The sequence below is a fragment of the Salmo trutta genome, unplaced genomic scaffold (genome assembly GCF_901001165.1).
Source record: "Salmo trutta unplaced genomic scaffold, fSalTru1.1, whole genome shotgun sequence".
In the NCBI taxonomy this organism is placed as follows: domain Eukaryota; kingdom Metazoa; phylum Chordata; class Actinopteri; order Salmoniformes; family Salmonidae; genus Salmo; species Salmo trutta.
The window spans coordinates 355650-373702 of NW_021823216.1; the positions used below are offsets into that span (position 1 = coordinate 355650).

General features: G+C 42.8%; 2 protein-coding genes across 2 annotated transcripts in view; one reads left to right on the forward strand and one right to left on the reverse strand.

The window, feature by feature from the left end:
• LOC115189731 (leucine-rich repeat-containing G-protein coupled receptor 5) overlaps positions 1–18053 on the forward strand; it is a 653393-nt gene that overhangs the window by 300176 nt on the left and 335164 nt on the right. The window lies entirely within an intron of this gene.
• LOC115189724 (tetraspanin-9-like) lies at positions 4155–17185 on the reverse strand. The gene is made up of 9 exons (XM_029748263.1): positions 17033–17185; positions 16747–16803; positions 16529–16648; positions 16183–16257; positions 15771–15866; positions 15168–15299; positions 13674–13715; positions 4719–4802; positions 4155–4532 (listed from the first exon to the last, which is right to left on the reverse strand). The coding sequence occupies exons 1-9, from the start codon at positions 17090–17092 to the stop codon at positions 4428–4430; spliced, it is 771 nt and encodes a 256-aa protein (XP_029604123.1). The 5' UTR covers positions 17093–17185; the 3' UTR covers positions 4155–4427.

Genomic DNA, 18053 nt, shown 5'->3' on the forward strand with positions numbered 1-18053 from the left:
TTCTTCTATCACATTACCATGGCAATGAACAGAGACAGACAGGAACTCACTAAGAGACTGGCCTACCAGGGTAGAGGTTTCTACTTATAAAGTCATCTCTGACACTCAGAAATAAAATCACCTGCATCTGTCCACAAGCGATTACTTGCATAGTAAACATGGCTAGTTGTTGATCAGTTTGACGTGTAGACTTTATAAAGTGATATCTACTTCCCTCTTGTGGTCGGAAAAGGTCATTGCGGTCAACAGGAAGCCCCTACAGAGTGGGTCAACTGGGCAAAGACTAAGCAAGGAGTTGCTGAGACCACCGCCGTCACACAACTAAATACATCAGGCTGCTTTGTAATGCTGTCCAGGTAGTTAGTGATAACTGAGTAACAGCACATGTTAGTTAGAGTTGGAAAAGTTAATTAAAGTGTTATTCCACAATGATGCATTAGTTTAATGGATCTCACACCTCCCCTCAGGGACCCCCATCTGTTTTCACACCCCCCCTCGGGGACCCCCATCTGTTTTCACACCCCCCCTCAGGGACCCCCATCTGTTTTCACACCCCCCCTCGGGGACCCCCATGTTTTCACACCCCCCCTCGGGGACCCCCATCTGTTTTCAAACATCTCCTCAGGGACCCCAATCTGTTTTCAAACCTCTCCTCAGGGACCCCAATCTGTTTTCAAACCTCTCCTCAGGGACCCCAATCTGTTTTCAAACCTCTCCTCAGGGACCCCAATCTGTTTTCAAACCTCTCCTCAGGGACCCCGAGGAGAGGTTTGAGAACCCCTGCGGTTAGTTGATAATACAAAATAGAGATGTGGACCTAGCAAATAGAGATTTGAGACACTATATGCAGTCACAGGCAAACATACATTACCATGAAAAAGGTATTTGCCACCTTTCTGACAATTGAGTACTTTTTCCACCACTGCTCACACTCAACAACTGGTTGTGCCACCTTTATGTGCAGTGACTGCAACCAAATGCTTCCTGTAGTTGTTGATCAATCTCTCACATCTCTGTGGAGGAATTTAGGCCCACTCTTCCATGCAGAACTGTTGTAACTCAGAAACATTTGTGGGTTTTCAAGTTTTCAAGCAATTGGGATTAGGTCTGGACTTCGACAAGGCCGTTCCACAACTTCAAATGTTTTGCTTTTTAACCATTTTCATGTGGACTTGATTGTGTGTTTTGGATCATTGTCTTGCTGCATGACCCAGCTGTGCTTAAGCTTCACCTCACAGACAGATGGCCTGACATTCTCCCGTAGAATTCTCTGATATTCTCATGGTTCCTTCTATTAAGGCAAAGTCGTCCAGGTCCTGAGGCAGCAAAGCATCCCCAAACCATCCCACTACCACCACCATGCTTGACCGTTGGTATAAGGTTCTTACTGTGGAATGCAGTGTTTGGTTTTCGACCAGGCATAAATGGGACTCATGTCGTCCAAAAAGCTGACTCAAGTTTGCCAAAAAACAGATGGTTTAAATGTATATATTTCTGGACGACATACAGCAGAATGTCAGGCCATCCATCTGTGAGCTGAAGCTTAAGCACAGCTGGGTCGTGCAGCAAGACAATGATCCAAAACACACAATCAAGTCTACATGAAAATGGCTAATAAAGCGACACATTTGAAGATTGGGAACGGCCTGGTCAAAGTCCAAACCTAATACCAATTGACATGTTGTGGCAGAACTTTATACGAGTAGTTCATGCTTGAAAACCCACAAATGTCACTGAGTTACAGCAGTTCTGCATGGAAGAGTGGGCCAAAATTCATCCACAGCGATGTGAGAGACTGATCAACAAAATAAAGGAAGCATTTGGTTGCAGTCATTGCAGATAAAGGTGGCACAACCAGTTATTGAGTGTAAGGGGGCAAATACTTTTTCACATAGGGGAATTAGGTGTTGCATAACTTTGTTAATTAAATAAATAAAATAAGTGTTATTGTTGTGTTATTCGTTCACCCAGGTTCCCTTTATCTAATATCAGGTTCTTTATCTAATATCAGGTTCTTTATCTAATATCAGGTTCTTTATCTAATATCAGGTTCTTTATCTAATATCAGGTTATCTAATATCAGGTTCTTTATCTAATATCAGGTTCTTTATCTAATATCAGGTTCTTTATCTAATATCAGGTTCTTTATCTAATATCAGGTTCTTTATCTAATATCAGGTTCTTTATCTAATATCAGGTTCCCTTTATCTAATATCAGGTTCTTTATCTAATATCAGAATCTTTATCTAATATCAGGTTCTTTATCTAATATCAGGTTCTTTATCTAATATCAGGTTCTTTATCTAATATCAGGTTCCCTTTATCTAATATCAGGTTCTTTATCTAATATCAGGTTCTTTATCTAATGTCAGGTTCTTTATCTAATATCAGGTTCTTTATCTAATATCAGGTTCTTTATCTAATATCAGGTTCTTTATCTAATATCAGGTTTGGTTGAAGATCTGATAACATTCACTATCAAAAATATGCAAAAGTAGAGAAAATTAGAAAGAGGGCAAATACTTTTTATCAGCATTGTAGTGAAATATGTCAGTTGCAATCTGCAGTTCTTCTGTGAGTTTTCTTTCTATCAGACAGTGAACAGTTGTAGTGAATTGAAGCAGAAGTAATTAGAAAAGGAGGAAGAGAGGAGGAAGAGAGGAGGAAGAGAGGTGGAAGAGAGCAGGAAGAGAGGAGGAAGAGAGGGGGAAGAGAGGAGGAAGAGAGGAGGAAGAGAGCAGAAAGAGAGGAGGAAGAGAGCAGGAAGAGAGGAGGAAGAGAGGAGGAAGAGAGCAGGAAGAGAGGAGGAAGAGAGGGGGAAGAGAGGGGGAAGAGTGGAGGAAAAGAGGAGGAAGAGAGGAGGAAGAGAGGAGGAAGAGTGGAGGGAATAGAGGGAAGAGAGGAAGAGAGGAGGAAGAGAGGAGGAAGAGAGGAGGAAGAGAGCGGAAAGAGAGCAGAAAGAGAGGGGGAAGAGTGGAGGAAATAGAGGAGGAAGAGAGGAGGAAGAGTGGAGGAAGAGAGGCAGAAAGAGAGGAGGAAGAAAGGAGGAAGAGAGCAGAAAGAGGAGTGAAGAGAGGAGGAAGAGTGGAGGAAGAGAGGAGGGAAGAGAGGAGGGAATAGAGGAGGAAGAGGGGAGGAAGAGAGGAGGAAGAGAGGAGGGAACAGAGGAATAAAAGAGGAGGGAATAGAGGAGAAAAAGAGGTGGAAGAGAGGAGGGAGAGAGGAGGAAGAGAGGAGGGAATAGAGGAGGAAGAGAGGAGGAAGAGAGGAGGGAATAGAGGAGGAAGAGTGGAGGAAGGGAGGAGGAAATAGAGGAGGAAGAGAGGGAGGAAGAGAGGAGGAAGAAAGGAGGAAGAGAGCAGAAAGAGAGGAGGTATTTGTGCCTATTTGAGGAGGTATTTGTGCCTCTGTAACTTTCTCACTCATCGTTACTCCCGATTCATTCAGGATTATTCATTAAAACATATTCTCTTTACAATAACAGTGACTCCAAAATGACAGAATACATTACTGTGTCACTGTCCCAATACTTTAGGAGTTCACTATAGCGGATGTTAGTAAATGCAGTGTCTACGGTGCTGCTTGCATGGAAGTTTAGTCTCTAGACGTTTGGTTTCTGGACGAACGACACTTTACTGTGGAAATACAATCTAGCAATTTATCTGTGTACAATAAGACATGATTTACAATGTAAACAACAAAGCTCATCTCAGAAAGCTGATTACAAGCCATATTGACAGAAGACAGAAGAGGGAATGATATTGTCAGTGTGGGGCTAGAGCAGAGCTTCCTTATTACGTTGGCTTGCTTCCCAAATGGCACCCTATTCCCTATGTAGTGCACTATTTGTGACCAGAGCCTTATGGGGTAGTAGAGAAGAGGGTACCATTTGGGACACAGCCATTAATTTTTTTTGTCAGTGCGTCTAGAGCAGAACTTCCCTATTACAGTGCTTCATAATGTCTCACTCTAAAGGTCATACTAAGGTCATCCTAAGGACACTTCTTACTCTTCTAGCCTGAATTTAAAGGTAAAAAAAAAGGCATGACTCTCGTTCTTAGTTAATAAAAGCTTGATACGTTACTAATCTATTTTGAGTTAAAATCATGACGTTTTGTCCGTTTTAATGGACCATCAGAATGACCAGAAAAGCCATGGACAGACGAAACTTTATTATGATAAAAAAGAAAAGGTTATACACAAATGAAATTAACGGTGAGCATTGAGTTGGGCCTTTTCATTCCGAACGCTCATATTCTTTTTTTTGGTTGCACCTCGTCTCACGTTGTTCGAGCACCTTCTACTCCTCGCCTCTTGCCAGGATGCCAAAACTGAAACCCTGACCTCATCCCTGGTTATGGGTGTAAGGTCGTCGGTTAAACTCCCACAACTCCCACAACTCCCTCCACATGGCGAATTGCCTGGAATTAAGGTGTGAAACGATATCCGTCGTCTATAGTCTCAGGAACTTCAGTAGACTGCACCTTCTTGATCTGACGAATCATCATGCCGGATAACACTAGTCCAATCAACTGTGGGAAGGATGTTAAAAAATGAAATTACCCATAACACAGTATGGCTGGAATTCAATCAAACATGGGAGGGACGGGTAAATCAGGGATAAACAACAACAAAAATGACAAAGGAGTTAAATTGAGTTTGGTTGAATATTTGTTATGTATAATGTATTAGAAAAATTATTATAAATAATTCCATACAGCATAAACACCAAATCCAAAGAAGAATCCAAGGCCGGTCTTAAAAGCAGAGTCGAAGTTCTTCAAGATGAGAGGACCACAGGGCTGAGAGGAGAGACACATCCATTGATATTTACATTCATTGGTCCATTAGATATACAGTAAAAGGAGGACTCTAGTCTAGAAGGATATCACTTTGTTTTGGTATAGACATCACCACATTGCTTCCACCATTTAAAAGTAGTCAACTGGGTGGGGATTTCTATGGGTCGAGAGTGATTTGCCAATGATCAGAGATCATTGCTTTCATCAAATGTGGTTGCCTGTGGTTTGTAAAACAAAGACTAAGGTAATATCCAGGAGCCAAGACCAAGATGTATACCAGGACATTGGTCCCAAGACCCAGACCCAGTGAGTTGAGACCATGACAAGTTAAAGACTGAATTTATGTGGTCTTGATGGTCGCAAGACCAAGATCACTAGATCAAGAGTTCATGGGCCCTTTCTTCAATTGTAAGAAACTCAAGTAGAGTTAACTTGTGTACAGTACAGTACAGTACAGTACAGTACAGTACGGTATAGTAGAGTACAGTAGAGTACAGTACAGTACAGTAGAGTACAGTACGGTAGAGTAGAGTACAGTACAGTAGAAAATACAACAGTAGAGTAGGGTACAGTAGAGTACAGTAGAGCATACTACGGTAGAGTAAGGTACAGTAGAGTACAGTACAGTAGAGTACAGTACGGTAGAGTAGGGTACAGTAGAGTACAGTACAGTACAGTAGAGTACAGTACAGTAGAGTAGAGTACAGTACAGTAGAGTATACTACGGTAGAGTAGGGTACAGTAGAGTACAGTACAGTACAGTAGAGTATAATATGGTAGAGTAGGGTACAGTAGAGTACAGTACAGTACAGTACAGTAGAGTACAGTACAGTACAGTACAGTACAGTACAGTAGAGTAGAGTACAGTACAGTACAGTACAGTACAGTACAGTACAGTACAGTAGAGTACAGTACAGTAGAGTATACTAAGGTAGAGTAGAGTAGGGTACAGTAGAGTACAGTAGAGTAGGGTACAATAGAGCAGAGTAGAGTAGGGTACAATAGAGCAGAGTACAGTTAATTAGGGTGGATTACAGTACAGTTTAGGGTACAGTAGAGTAGGGTAGAGTAAATTATGGTATAGTATACTAGGGTACACTACAGTAGAGTATGGTAAAGTAGATTAGGGTACAGTGACGTAGAGTACATTAGAGTAGGGTACAGTACAGTAGGGTACAATAGAGTAGGGTTAATAGAGTAGGGTACAGTAAATTAGGGTAGAGCAGAGCACATTAGAGTAGTGATGCCGTACAGTAGAGTATGATACAGTAGGGTGCAGTAGAGTAGGGTTCATTAGAGTAGGGTAGAGTAGAGCATGGTGTGGTAGAGTAGGGTTATGGTACAGTAGAGTAGGGTACAGTAAAGTAGGGTACAGTACAGTAGAGTAGGGTACAGTAGTGTACAGTAAATTAGGGTGCAGTACAGTAGAGTAGGGTACAGTACTGTATGGATCAGTAGGGTACAGTAGAGTAGGGTACAGTAGGGTAGGATTGAGTGGGGTACAGCAGAGTAGGGACCAGTAAGGTACAGTATATTGTGTTACAGTATTGTACAATAGAGTAGGGTTCAGTAGGGTACAGTTGAGTAGGGTAGGGTTCAGTAAAGTAGGATGCAGTAGGCTATAGTAGAGCAGGGTACAGTAGAGTAGGGTGCAGTAGACTATAGTAGAGCAGGGTACAGTAGAGTAGGGTGCAGTAGGCTATAGTAGAGCAGGGTACAGTAGAGTAGGGTGCAGTAGACTATAGTAGAGCAGGGTACAGTAGAGTAGGGTGCAGTAGGCTATAGTAGAGCAGGGTACAGTAGAGTAGGGTGCAGTAGGCTATAGTAGAGCAGGGTACAGTAGAGTAGGGTGCAGTAGGCTATAGTAGAGCAGGGTACAGTAGAGTAGGGTGCAGTAGGCTATAGTAGAGCAGGGTACAGTAGAGTAGGGTGCAGTAGGCTATAGTAGAGCAGGGTACAGTAGAGTAGGATGCAGTAGGCTATAGTAGAGCAGGGTACAGTAGAGTAGGGTGCAGTAGGCTATAGTAGAGCAGGGTACAGTAGAGTAGGGTGCAGTAGGCTATAGTAGAGCAGGGTACAGTAGAGTAGGGTGCAGTAGGCTATAGTAGAGCAGGGTACAGTAGAGTAGGGTGCAGTAGGCTATAGTAGAGCAGGGTACAGTTGAGTAGGGTGCAGTAGGCTATAGTAGAGCAGGGTACAGTAGAGTAGGGTGCAGTAGGCTATAGTAGAGCAGGGTACAGTAGTGTAGGGTGCAGTGGGGTTCACTAGTGTAGGGTTCAGCAGAGGAGGGTAGAGAAGGGTACAGTAGAGTAGGGTCCATTAGAGTAGGGTAGAGTAGAGCATGGTATGGTAGAGTAGGGTTACAGTAGAGTAGGTAGCGTACAGTAGAGTAGGGATCAGTAGGGTACACTAGAGTAGGGTAGAGTAGAGCATGGTATGGTAGAGTAGAGTTAGGGTACAGTAGAGTAGGGTGCAGTAGGTTACAGTAGAGTAGGGTAGAGTAGGGTACAGTAGAGTAGGGTGCAGTAGGGTACAGTAGAGTAGGGTAGAGTAGAGCATGGTATGGTAGAGTAGGGTTACAGTAGAGTAGGGATCAGTAGGGTACACTAGAGTAGGGTAGAGTAGAGCATGGTATGGTAAGGTACAGTAGAGTAGGCTACTGTAGAGTAGGGTACAGTATAGTGCAGTAGAGCAGAATACAGTGGAGCAGGGTATAGTAGAGTAGGGTACAGTAGAGTAGGGTAAAGTGGAGTAGGGTACAGTGTAGTAGGGTACAGTGTAGTAGGGTACAGTAGAGTAGGGTTCTGTAGGATAGATTACAGTAGAGTAGGGTACAGTGGAGTAGGGTACAGTGGAGTAGGGTAGGGTAGAGTAGGGTACAGTGGAGTAGGGATAAATCTGCATTGTTTGCTTTTTGGGGTTTTTGACTTTGTTTCTGTATAAGCACTTTGTGACATCTGCTGATGTAAAAAAACTTTATAAATAAACTGTGTTCATTGATAGGGTAAAGTAGAAACAGTAGAGTAGGGTACAGTAGAGTAGGGTAGGGTACAGTAGAGTAGGGTACAGTAGAGTAGGGTACAGTAGAGTAGGGTACAGTAGGGTAGGATTGAGTGGGGTACAGCAGAGTAGGGACCAGTAAGGTACAGTATATTGTGTTACAGTATTGTACAATAGAGTAGGGTTCAGTAGGGTACAGTTGAGTAGGGTAGGGTTCAGTAAAGTAGGATGCAGTAGGCTATAGTAGAGCAGGGTACAGTAGAGTAGGGTGCAGTAGACTATAGTAGAGCAGGGTACAGTAGAGTAGGGTGCAGTAGGCTATAGTAGAGCAGGGTACAGTAGAGTAGGGTGCAGTAGGCTATAGTAGAGCAGGGTACAGTAGAGTAGGGTGCAGTAGGCTATAGTAGAGCAGGGTACAGTAGAGTAGGATGCAGTAGGCTATAGTAGAGCAGGGTACAGTAGAGTAGGGTGCAGTAGGCTATAGTAGAGCAGGGTACAGTAGAGTAGGGTGCAGTAGGCTATAGTAGAGCAGGGTACAGTAGAGTAGGGTGCAGTAGGCTATAGTAGAGCAGGGTACAGTAGAGTAGGATGCAGTAGGCTATAGTAGAGCAGGGTACAGCAGAGTAGGGTGCAGTAGGCTATAGTAGAGCAGGGTACAGTAGAGTAGGGTGCAGTAGGCTATAGTAGAGCAGGGTACAGTAGAGTAGGGGTGCAGTAGGCTATAGTAGAGCAGGGTACAGTAGAGTAGGGTGCAGTAGGCTATAGTAGAGCAGGGTACAGTTGAGTAGGGTGCAGTAGACTATAGTAGAGCAGGGTACAGTAGAGTAGGGTGCAGTAGGCTATAGTAGAGCAGGGTACAGTAGAGTAGGGTGCAGTGGGGTATAGTAGAGCAGGGTACAGTAGAGTAGGGTGCAGTAGGCTATAGTAGAGTAGGGTAGAGTAGAGCATGGTATGGTAGAGTAGGGTTACAGTAGAGTAGGGATCAGTAGGGTACACTAGAGTAGGGTAGAGTAGAGCATGGTGTGGTAGAGTAGAGTTAGGGTACAGTAGAGTAGGGTGCAGTAGGTTTCAGTAGAGTAGGGTATAGTAAGGTACAGTAAAGTAGGGTTCAATAGAGTAGGGTGGGGTAGGGTGAAGTAGAGTAGGGTACAATACAGTAGAGTAGGCTACTGTAGAGTAGGGTACAGTATAGTGCAGTAGAGCAGAATACAGTGGAGCAGGGTATAGTAGAGTAGGGTACAGTAGAATAGAGTACAGTACAGTAGGGTAGAGTACAGTAGAGTAGGGTACAGTAGATTAGGGTACAGTGGAGTAGGGTACAGTGGAGTAGGGTACAGTAGAGTAGGGTACAGTGGAGTAGGGATAAATCTGCATTGTTTGCTTTTTGGGGTTTTTGACTTTGTTTCTGTATAAGCACTTTGTGACATCTGCTGATGTAAAAAAACTTTATAAATAAACTGTGTTCATTGATAGGGTACAGTAGAGTAGGGTACAGTAGAGTAGGGTACAGTAGAGTACAGTAGAGTAGGGTACAGAGGATTACAGTAGAGAAAGGTAGGGTAGAGTAGGGTACAGTAGAGTAGGGTACAGTAGAGTAGGGTACAGTAGAGTACAGTAGAGTAGGGTACAGTAGAGTAGGGTACAGAGGATTACAGTAGAGAAAGGTAGGGTAGAGTAGGGTACAGTAGAGTAGGGTACAGTAGAGTAGGGTACAGTAGAGTAGGGTACAGTAGGGTAGAGTACAGTAGAGTAGGGTACAGTAGAGTAGGGTACAGTAGAGTAGGGTACAATAGAGTACAGTAGAGCAGGGTACAGTAGAGTAGGGTACAATAGAGTACAGTAGAGCAGGGTACAGTAGAGTACAGTAGAGTAGGGTGCAGTAGAGTAGGGTGCAGTAGAGTAGGGTGCAGTAGAGTAGGGTTTGGCGGGGTAGGGTGCAGTAGAGTAGAGTAGAGTAGAGTAGAGTAGAGTAGAGTAGAGTAGGGTAGAGTAGGGTAGAGTAGAGTAGATTAGGGTAGGGTGGGGTAGGGTGCAGTAGAGTAGGGTAGAGTAGAGTAGAGTAGGGTAGAGTAGAGTAGATTAGGGTAGGGTGGGGTAGGGTGCAGTAGAGTAGGGTAGAGTAGAGTAGAGTAGAGTAGAGTAGAGTAGAGTAGAGTAGAGTAGAGTAGAGTAGAGTAGGGTACAGTAGTGTAGGGTAGAGTACAGTAGGGTAGAGCACAGTAGAGTAGGGTAGGGTAGGGTACAGTAGAGTAGCGTAGGGTACAGTAGAGTAGAGTAGGGTAGGGTAGGTTGGATAGGAAACAGTGATGAGGGTAGGGTACAGTAGAGTAGAGTAGAGTAGGGTACAGTAGAGTAGGGTAGACTCAGGTAGGGTACAGTAGAGTAGGGTACAGTAGAGTAGGGTAGAGTCAGGTAGCGTACAGTAGCGTAGGGTACAGTAGAGTAGAGTAGAGTAGGGTACAGTAGAGTAGGGTAGAGTCAGGTAGGGTACAGTAGAGTAGAATAGGGTAGGATACAGTAGAGTAAGGTGGGGTAGGGTAGGTTGGGGTAGGGCACAGTAGGGTATAGTAGGGTGGGGTAGGGTAGAGTAGATTAGGGAAGGATACAGTAGGGTAGGGGAAAGTAGAGTAGGGTAGAGTAGAGTAGAATAGGGTAGGATACAGTAAAGTAGCGTACAATAGAGTAGAGTAGACTACAGTAAAGTAGGAAACAGTAGGGTAGGGTGGGGTAAAGTAGGGTGCAGTAGAGTAGGGTCCAGTAGAGTAGGGTAGAGTAGAGTAGGATATGGTGGGGTAGGGTTCAGTAGATTAGCGTACAGTGGAGTAGGGTCCAGTAGAGTAAGGTACAGTAGAGTAGGGTATGGTGGGGTAGGGTTCAGTAGAGTAGGGTCCAGTAGAGTAGGGTACAGTAGAGTAGGATATGGTGGGGTAGGGTTCAGTAGAGTAGGGTACAGTAGAGTAGGGTACAGTAGAGTAGGGTACAGTAGAGTAGGGTATGGTGGGGTAGGGTTCAGTAGATTAGGGTACAGTAGAGTAGGGTATGGTGGGGTAGGGTCCAGTAGAGTAGGGTACAGTAGAGTAGTGTATGGTGGGGTAGGGTCCAGTAGAGTAGAGTACAGTAGAGTAGGGTACAGTAGAGTAGGGTATGGTGGGGTAGGGTTCAGTAGATTAGGGTACAGTAGAGTAGGGTATGGTGGGGTAGGGTCCAGTAGAGTAGGGTACAGTAGAGTAGGGTATGGTGGGGTAGGGTACAGTAGAGTAGGGTCCAGTAGAGTAGGGTACAGTAGAGTAGGGTATGGTGGGGTAGGGTTCAGTAGATTAGGGTACAGTAGAGTAGGGTATGGTGGGGTAGGGTCCATTAGAGTAGGGTACAGTAGAGTAGGGTATGGTGGGGTAGGGTAGAGTAGAGTAGGGTACAGTAGAGTAGGGTACAGTAGAGTAGGGTATGGTGGGGTAGGGTTCAGTAGAGTAGGGTACAGTAGAGTAGGGTATGGTGGGGTAAGGTCCAGTAGAGTAGGGTACAGTAGAGTAGGGTACAGTAGAGTAGGGTATGGTGGGGTAGGGTCCAGTAGAGTAGGGTACAGTAGAGTAGGGTATGGTGGGGTAGGGTCCAGTAGAGTAGGGTATGGTGGGGTAGGGTTCAGTAGAGTAGGGTACAGTAGAGTAGGGTATGGTGGGGTAGGGTTCAGTAGATTAGCGTACAGTGGAGTAGGGTTCAGTAGAGAATGATTCCTCAAAATGTACCGTATTTTATAATTAATATACAGTGCATTCGGAAAGTATTCAGAGAAAAAATTGATTAAATTGTTATTTTTTCTCATCAATCTACACACATTACCCCATAACAACAATGCAAAAAAAAGTTTTTAGAAATGTTAGCAAATTTATATAAAAAAATAAACCCCGAAATATCACTTTTACAAAAGTATTCAGACCCTTTACTGAAGACTTTATTGAAGAACCTTTGGCAGCGATTACAGCCTTGAGTCTTCTTGGGTAAGACTTGGCACACCTGTATTTGGGGAGATCCTCTCATTGTTCTCTGATGATCCTCTCCAGCTCTGTCAGGTTGGATGGGAAGCGTTGCTGCACAGCTATTTTCAGGTTTCTCCAGAGATGTTCAATCAGGTTCAATTCCAATCTCTGGCTGGGACACTCAAGGACATTCAGAGACTTGTCCCAAATCTCCTCCTGCGTTGTCTTGACTGTGTCCTTAGGGCCGTTGTCCTGTTGGAAGGTGAACCTTCGCCCCAGTCTGAGGTCCTGAGCGCCCTGGAGCAGGTTTTCATCAAGGATCTCGCTGTACTTTGCTCCATTCATCTTTCTCTCGATCCTGACTAATCTCTCAGTCCCTACCTCTGAAAAACATCCCCACAGCATGATGCTATCACCACCATGCTTCACCGTAGGGATGGTGCCAGGTTTCATCAAGACGTGACACTTGGCATTCAGGCCAAAGAGTTTAATCTTGGTTTCATCAGACCAGAGAATCTTGTTTCTCATGGTTTGAGAATCCTTTAGGTGCCTTTTGGCAAACTCCAAGCCGGCTGTCATATGCCTTTTACTGAGGAGTGGCTTCCGTCTGGCCACTGTACCATAAAGGCCTGATTGGTGGAGTGCTGCAGAGACGGTTGTCCTCCTGGAAGTTTCTCCCATCTCCACAGAGGAACTCTGGAGCTCTGTCACCTCCCTGACCAAGGCACTTCTCCCCAAGTTGCTCAGTAATGCCGGCCGCAGCTAGGAAGTGTCTTGGTGGTTTCAAACTTCTTCCATTTAAGAATGATGGAGGCCACTGTGTTCTTGGGTGCTTCACTGTGTTCTTGGGTGCTTCACTGTGTTCTTGGGTGCTCCACTGTGTTCTTGGGTGCTTCACTGTGTTCTTGGGTGCTTCACTGTGTTCTTGGGTGCTTCACTGTGTTCTTGGGTGCTTCAATGCTGCAGAAATGTTTTGCTAACCCTCCCCAGATCTGTGCCTCAACACAATCCTCTCGGAGCTCATCGGACAATTCCTTTGACATCATGGCTTGGTTTTTGCTCTGACATGCACTGTCAAATGTGTGACCTTATATAGACAGGTGTGTGCCTTTCCAAATCATGTCCAATTAGGTGAAATTACCACAGGTGGACGCCAATCAAGTTGAAGAAACATCTTGAGGATAATCAATGGGCTCCCGAGTGGTGCAGCGGTCTAAGGCACTGCATCTCAGTGCTAAAAGTGTCACTACAGACCTTGGTTCGATTCCAGGCTGTATCACAACCGGCCGTGATTGGGAGACCCATAGGGCGGCGCACAATTGGTCCAGCGTCATACTGGTTTGAGTTTGGCCGTGGTAGGCCGTCATTGTAAATAAGAATTTGTTCTTAACTGACTTGCCTAGTTAAATAGAAGAAAATGGAAACAGGATGCACCTGAGCTCAATATCAAGTCTCATAGCAAAGGATCTGAATACTTATGTAAATGAGGTATTTCTGTTGTTTTTATTTTTAATACGTTTGCCAAAATTTCTACAAACCTGTTGTCACTTTGTCATTATGGGGTATTGTGTAGCCTTCCCTGTAGCTCAGTTGGTAGAGCATGGTGTTTGCGACACCAGGGTTGTGGGTTCGATTCCCACGGGGGGCCAGCACAGAAAAAAAAAATGTATGAAATGTATGCATTCACTACTGTAAGTCACTCTGGATAAGAGTGTCTGCTAAATGACTAAAATGTAAATGTAAAATGTGTGTAGATTAACGAGTAAATTGTTTTATTTAAATCCATTTTAAAATAAGGCTTTAATGTAACATACATAATGTGGAAAAAGGGAAGGGTTCTGAATACTTTCCGATTGCGTTGCATAGTGTTGTTTTGGCTGACATAAAGAAGCATTACCTCTCTGTAGATCCACATCATTTCAGATTTGTCAGATCTTCCCTGAAGTAACAAAGAACGCAAGAAAAACATTTAAAATAACATTATTGGATTGAAATTTCTTTGACATACAGTACCAGTCAATAGTTTGGACACACCTACTCATTCAAGGGTTTATCTTTATTTTGACTATTTTCTACATTGTATAATAATAGTGAAGACATCACAACTATGAAATAATACATAAGGAATCATGTAGTAACCAAAAAAGTGTTAAACAAATCAAAATATATTTTGTATTTGAGATTCTTCAAAGTAGCCACCCTTTGCCTTGATGACAGCTTTGCACACTCTTGGCCTTCTCTCAAACAGCTTCATGAGGTAGTCACCTGGAATGCATTTCAATTAACAGGTGTGCCTTGATAAAAGTTAATTTGTGGAATTGCTTTCCTTAATGCTTTTGGGCCAATCAGTCGTGTTGTGACAAGGTAGGGGTGGTATACAGAAGATAGCCCTATTTGGTAAAAGACCAGGTCCATATTATGTTAAGAACAGCTCAAATAAGCAAAGAGAAACGACAGTCCATCAATACTTTAAGACATGAAGGTCAGTCAACTTGGAAAATGTCAAGAAATTTCTTCAAGCGCAGTCGCAAAAACCATCAAGAGCTGTGATGAAACTGGCTCTCATGAGGACCGCCACAGGAAAGGAAGACCCAGAGCTACCGCTGCTGCAGAGGATAAGTTCATTAGAGTTACCAGCCTCAGAAATTGCAGCCCAAATAAATGCTTCACAGAGTTCAAGTAACACATGTCAACATCAACTGTTCAGAGGAGACTATGTGAATCAGGCCTTCACGGTCGAATTGCTGCAAAGAAACCACTAAAAAGAAGAGATTTGCTTGGGCCAAGAAACATGCGCAATGGACATTAGACTGGTGGAAATCTGTCCTTTGGTCTGATGATTCACAATTTGAGATTTTTGGTTCCAACCGCTGTGTCTTTGTGAGACGCAGAGTAGGTGAATGGATGAGATCTGCATGTATAGTTCCCAGCGTGAAGCATGGAGGAGGTGGTGTGATGGTTTGGGGGTGCTTTGCTGGTGACACTGTCAGTGATTTACTTAGAACTCAAGGCACACTTAACCAGCATGGCTACCACAGCATTCTGCAGCGATACGCCATCCCATCTGGTTTGCGCTTGTTTTTCACCTTACTTTGATTTGTTGAACACTTTTTTTGGTTACTACAAGATTCCATATGTGTTATTTCATAGTTTTTATGTCTTCACAATGTAGAAAATAGTAAAAATAAAGAAAAACCCTTGAATGAGTAGGTGTGTCCAAACTTTTGACTAGTACTGTAAATAGTTTTAATTATATGTAACATTTTCTTCTTGTAATATTCCTCGTAATTGAATTAGTTGGTTGCCGGGAGTTATTCCTGCTCAAATCACATAGTTAGGATTAAAAACTCCTAGCCCCATTTAAAACAGCTGACGTGTTTTTTTTACTCACCCAGTTGCCGCCATCTTTAGTCGTTTGCACCTCCATACATTGGGACGGGTCTGACTTGAAACTAGAACATTTACAGGTCTCTGGAATCTTGCTATCCCAGTCTCTGTAACTCATTATTCCACAACACTTACCCTGCAACAGCAAACACAGTTGTCAGTGAACACGAGGTAAGAAACAGTGAACACGAGGTGAGAAACAGTGAACACGAGGTGAGAAACAGTGAACACAAGATGAACACAAGGTGAGAAACAGTGAACACGAGGTGAGAAACAGTGAACACAAGGTGAGAAACAGTGAACACAAGATGAACACAAGGTGAGAAACAGTGAGAAATTTACATTGCTAGTCTTTCAAATTGATCATGACACATTAAGACTTCTTTATGAATTGGGTTGCAAAATTCTGGTAACTTTAAAAAAATTCACAGGTTTTCCAGAAATCCTGTCTGACAGATTCCCAGATTACGAAGGGAATGAGCATGAAATCCATAATCCTGAATCCAGGATTTATGGAAAACCTGTGAATTTAGGGAAAGTTATTCAAATTTTGCCACCTATTTATGAATATTAGTAATTGTGGACAATATGTAGACTTCCACAGTACTTGTACTTGTAGAGCCATGATAGTTTGTTGGTGCTCTGCATCAGCGATCATTTCTGATGTAATTGCAGGGAGGTTTTCTTTAATCAGTTGCATGGCCTTAAATAATGAGGAAAAAATACACATTTTGAGAGGATTCATCAATTTAAGATGCTTTTATATTTAATTTAAAGTGTTAATTAAGCCACAAAGTAAATGTACAAAATATAAACTGTGAAATAATCATAAATAATAGCAATAGCTTGTGTCTACAGAACTTTCTCAACCCGGCCGTATAACAGCTTAGTTTAAGATAAACAGTGTAAGTGATATATCGGCATAAAATAAATGCTTTTTTAAAAAAAGAATAATGCAACTATTGACAAATGATGATTTTAATTTCACAGGACTTTTAAATATCTAAAGGAAAGTTTACCTCAGGCATTGAACGAGCCATTTGAAATCCAACAATAAGAAAGAAGATTGTTCCAAAGCCTATTATTCCAAGGAACTGAAAATAAAATACACATTTTCGGGCAAACAAACAATTAGTAAATCATACATAATGATACAGTTTTGTTTAATACATTTCTTTAAAATGTTATTATATATATTTTTTGCCACATTGAATTAAATAATGTTAGCATGCAACCATATTATTGTCTCTTGCAGGAAAAGTTTGATTTTGTATTTGATTTATAGAAACACTATGGTTAATAAAGGTTAATAATGTGATGTTTTTGAACTGTTTTGTATTGTGTCAATGAGATTCAAGTATTTACCACTCTCAGAATCACAATGTTCTCTTTGTATGCACCATATGCTCCAAGTAAAGAGAGCAGCACAGCAACAACTGCAGTCAATATAATCCATGTCAAGCCAATTGACTCTCCTTGGTCATGCTGGAAAACATGATCACAAGCATTGTCACTGGGGGGTGAGTCAAAGACTTCACTTTTACAGTTGTTGTTTGTGTTGTGAGTTAGTTGGATCATTTCACCTCTGTATTATATGGTGCTGCGATCACTTCCAAAACCAATAGGACACACCCTGCAATCTAAAACACCATGAAAAACGGGTCACAATTCAGAATGCATCAATTAATACATCAAGAAAAGTTAGAAACATACGCAATGAAAGTAGTCAAACAACAGAACTACTTTATAAAAAAAATACCAAATAAAGAGGTTAAAAGACACACAGGGAGAAAAATCTCTGAATAAACCAACAGGTACACTTAATGAACAATAAAATGTATGAGGTTATCTCATGTTAATATTGCTTACCCCTAACAGCATGTTGAATCCAAAGAACAGCTGTTTCAGACATCTGTTGACCTGTGCCATTGTGAACAGAATCAAAGAGCAAAACAAGCTGTTAAAATGATGCTGGGCACACAGAGTATCTACTTGCTTATCTAGTCCCTGTTCTCAAATCAGACTGTTTTAACGGCACACCCTGCTTTAATAATACCACTGCTTGTGAGGGGGGCGGTCTTTCATCTGTATATATTCGGTAAATGACGTTAAAACAGGCAGGGTTTCTGACAGGAACGTCCTGTGACGGTCGTTTACGTGATGTTTAGCAGAGCAGGGCAGGATTTGGGCAAACTGCTTGTCAATGGGGAAAGTGACAAACTCGTGGTCCCTTGTTGGCACGTTTTCTCTAAATCGCAAAACATTAGCTATCTTCAAGACAGTTTCTGCAGTAGCTGAATAGATCTTCACTACATGACCATGAAAGTGACAAACTGACACATGTCCATATTTGTCATAAATAACTGCATGACAAAGGAGGTGTTGTACTGCACTGCACTGAATGCGACGACATGGTTCTACGCAGCTAGCCTGGCAGCAGTGGCATGCTAAACTAAGATGATCAGGCGTCTGTAGGGGAACCACCTCTTATATAAAGGTGAATGGAAACACGGGGATTTAGAAGCCAGCTAACTCTAACTGTAAATGGCCATATTGGCATTACTGTCACTGGCAGAAATGGCTGAATTTACTGAGTAGCTCCAAGTCTGAGAATTAGTTTATTACAGAGAAGGAAATCATTGTTAGTTAGGGAGCCAATAAACCAACTGAAAACGTTCATGTTTGTGCCTATCGTTGCCCCAGATGAAATAGTTATTTCTAGTAGCAGTAACAACACAGCCATGCTGCCTGAAACAGCTCAGCTAGAGGGTTGGCGTAGCTAACACAAACTGGTCATGGCTAGAGTATGAGTGTGTGTTGTAGAGAGATTGTAGCGATACAGCCCAAAATCCCAGCGGATGGTGGCTGTATAACTGTACATCCAGTCAGA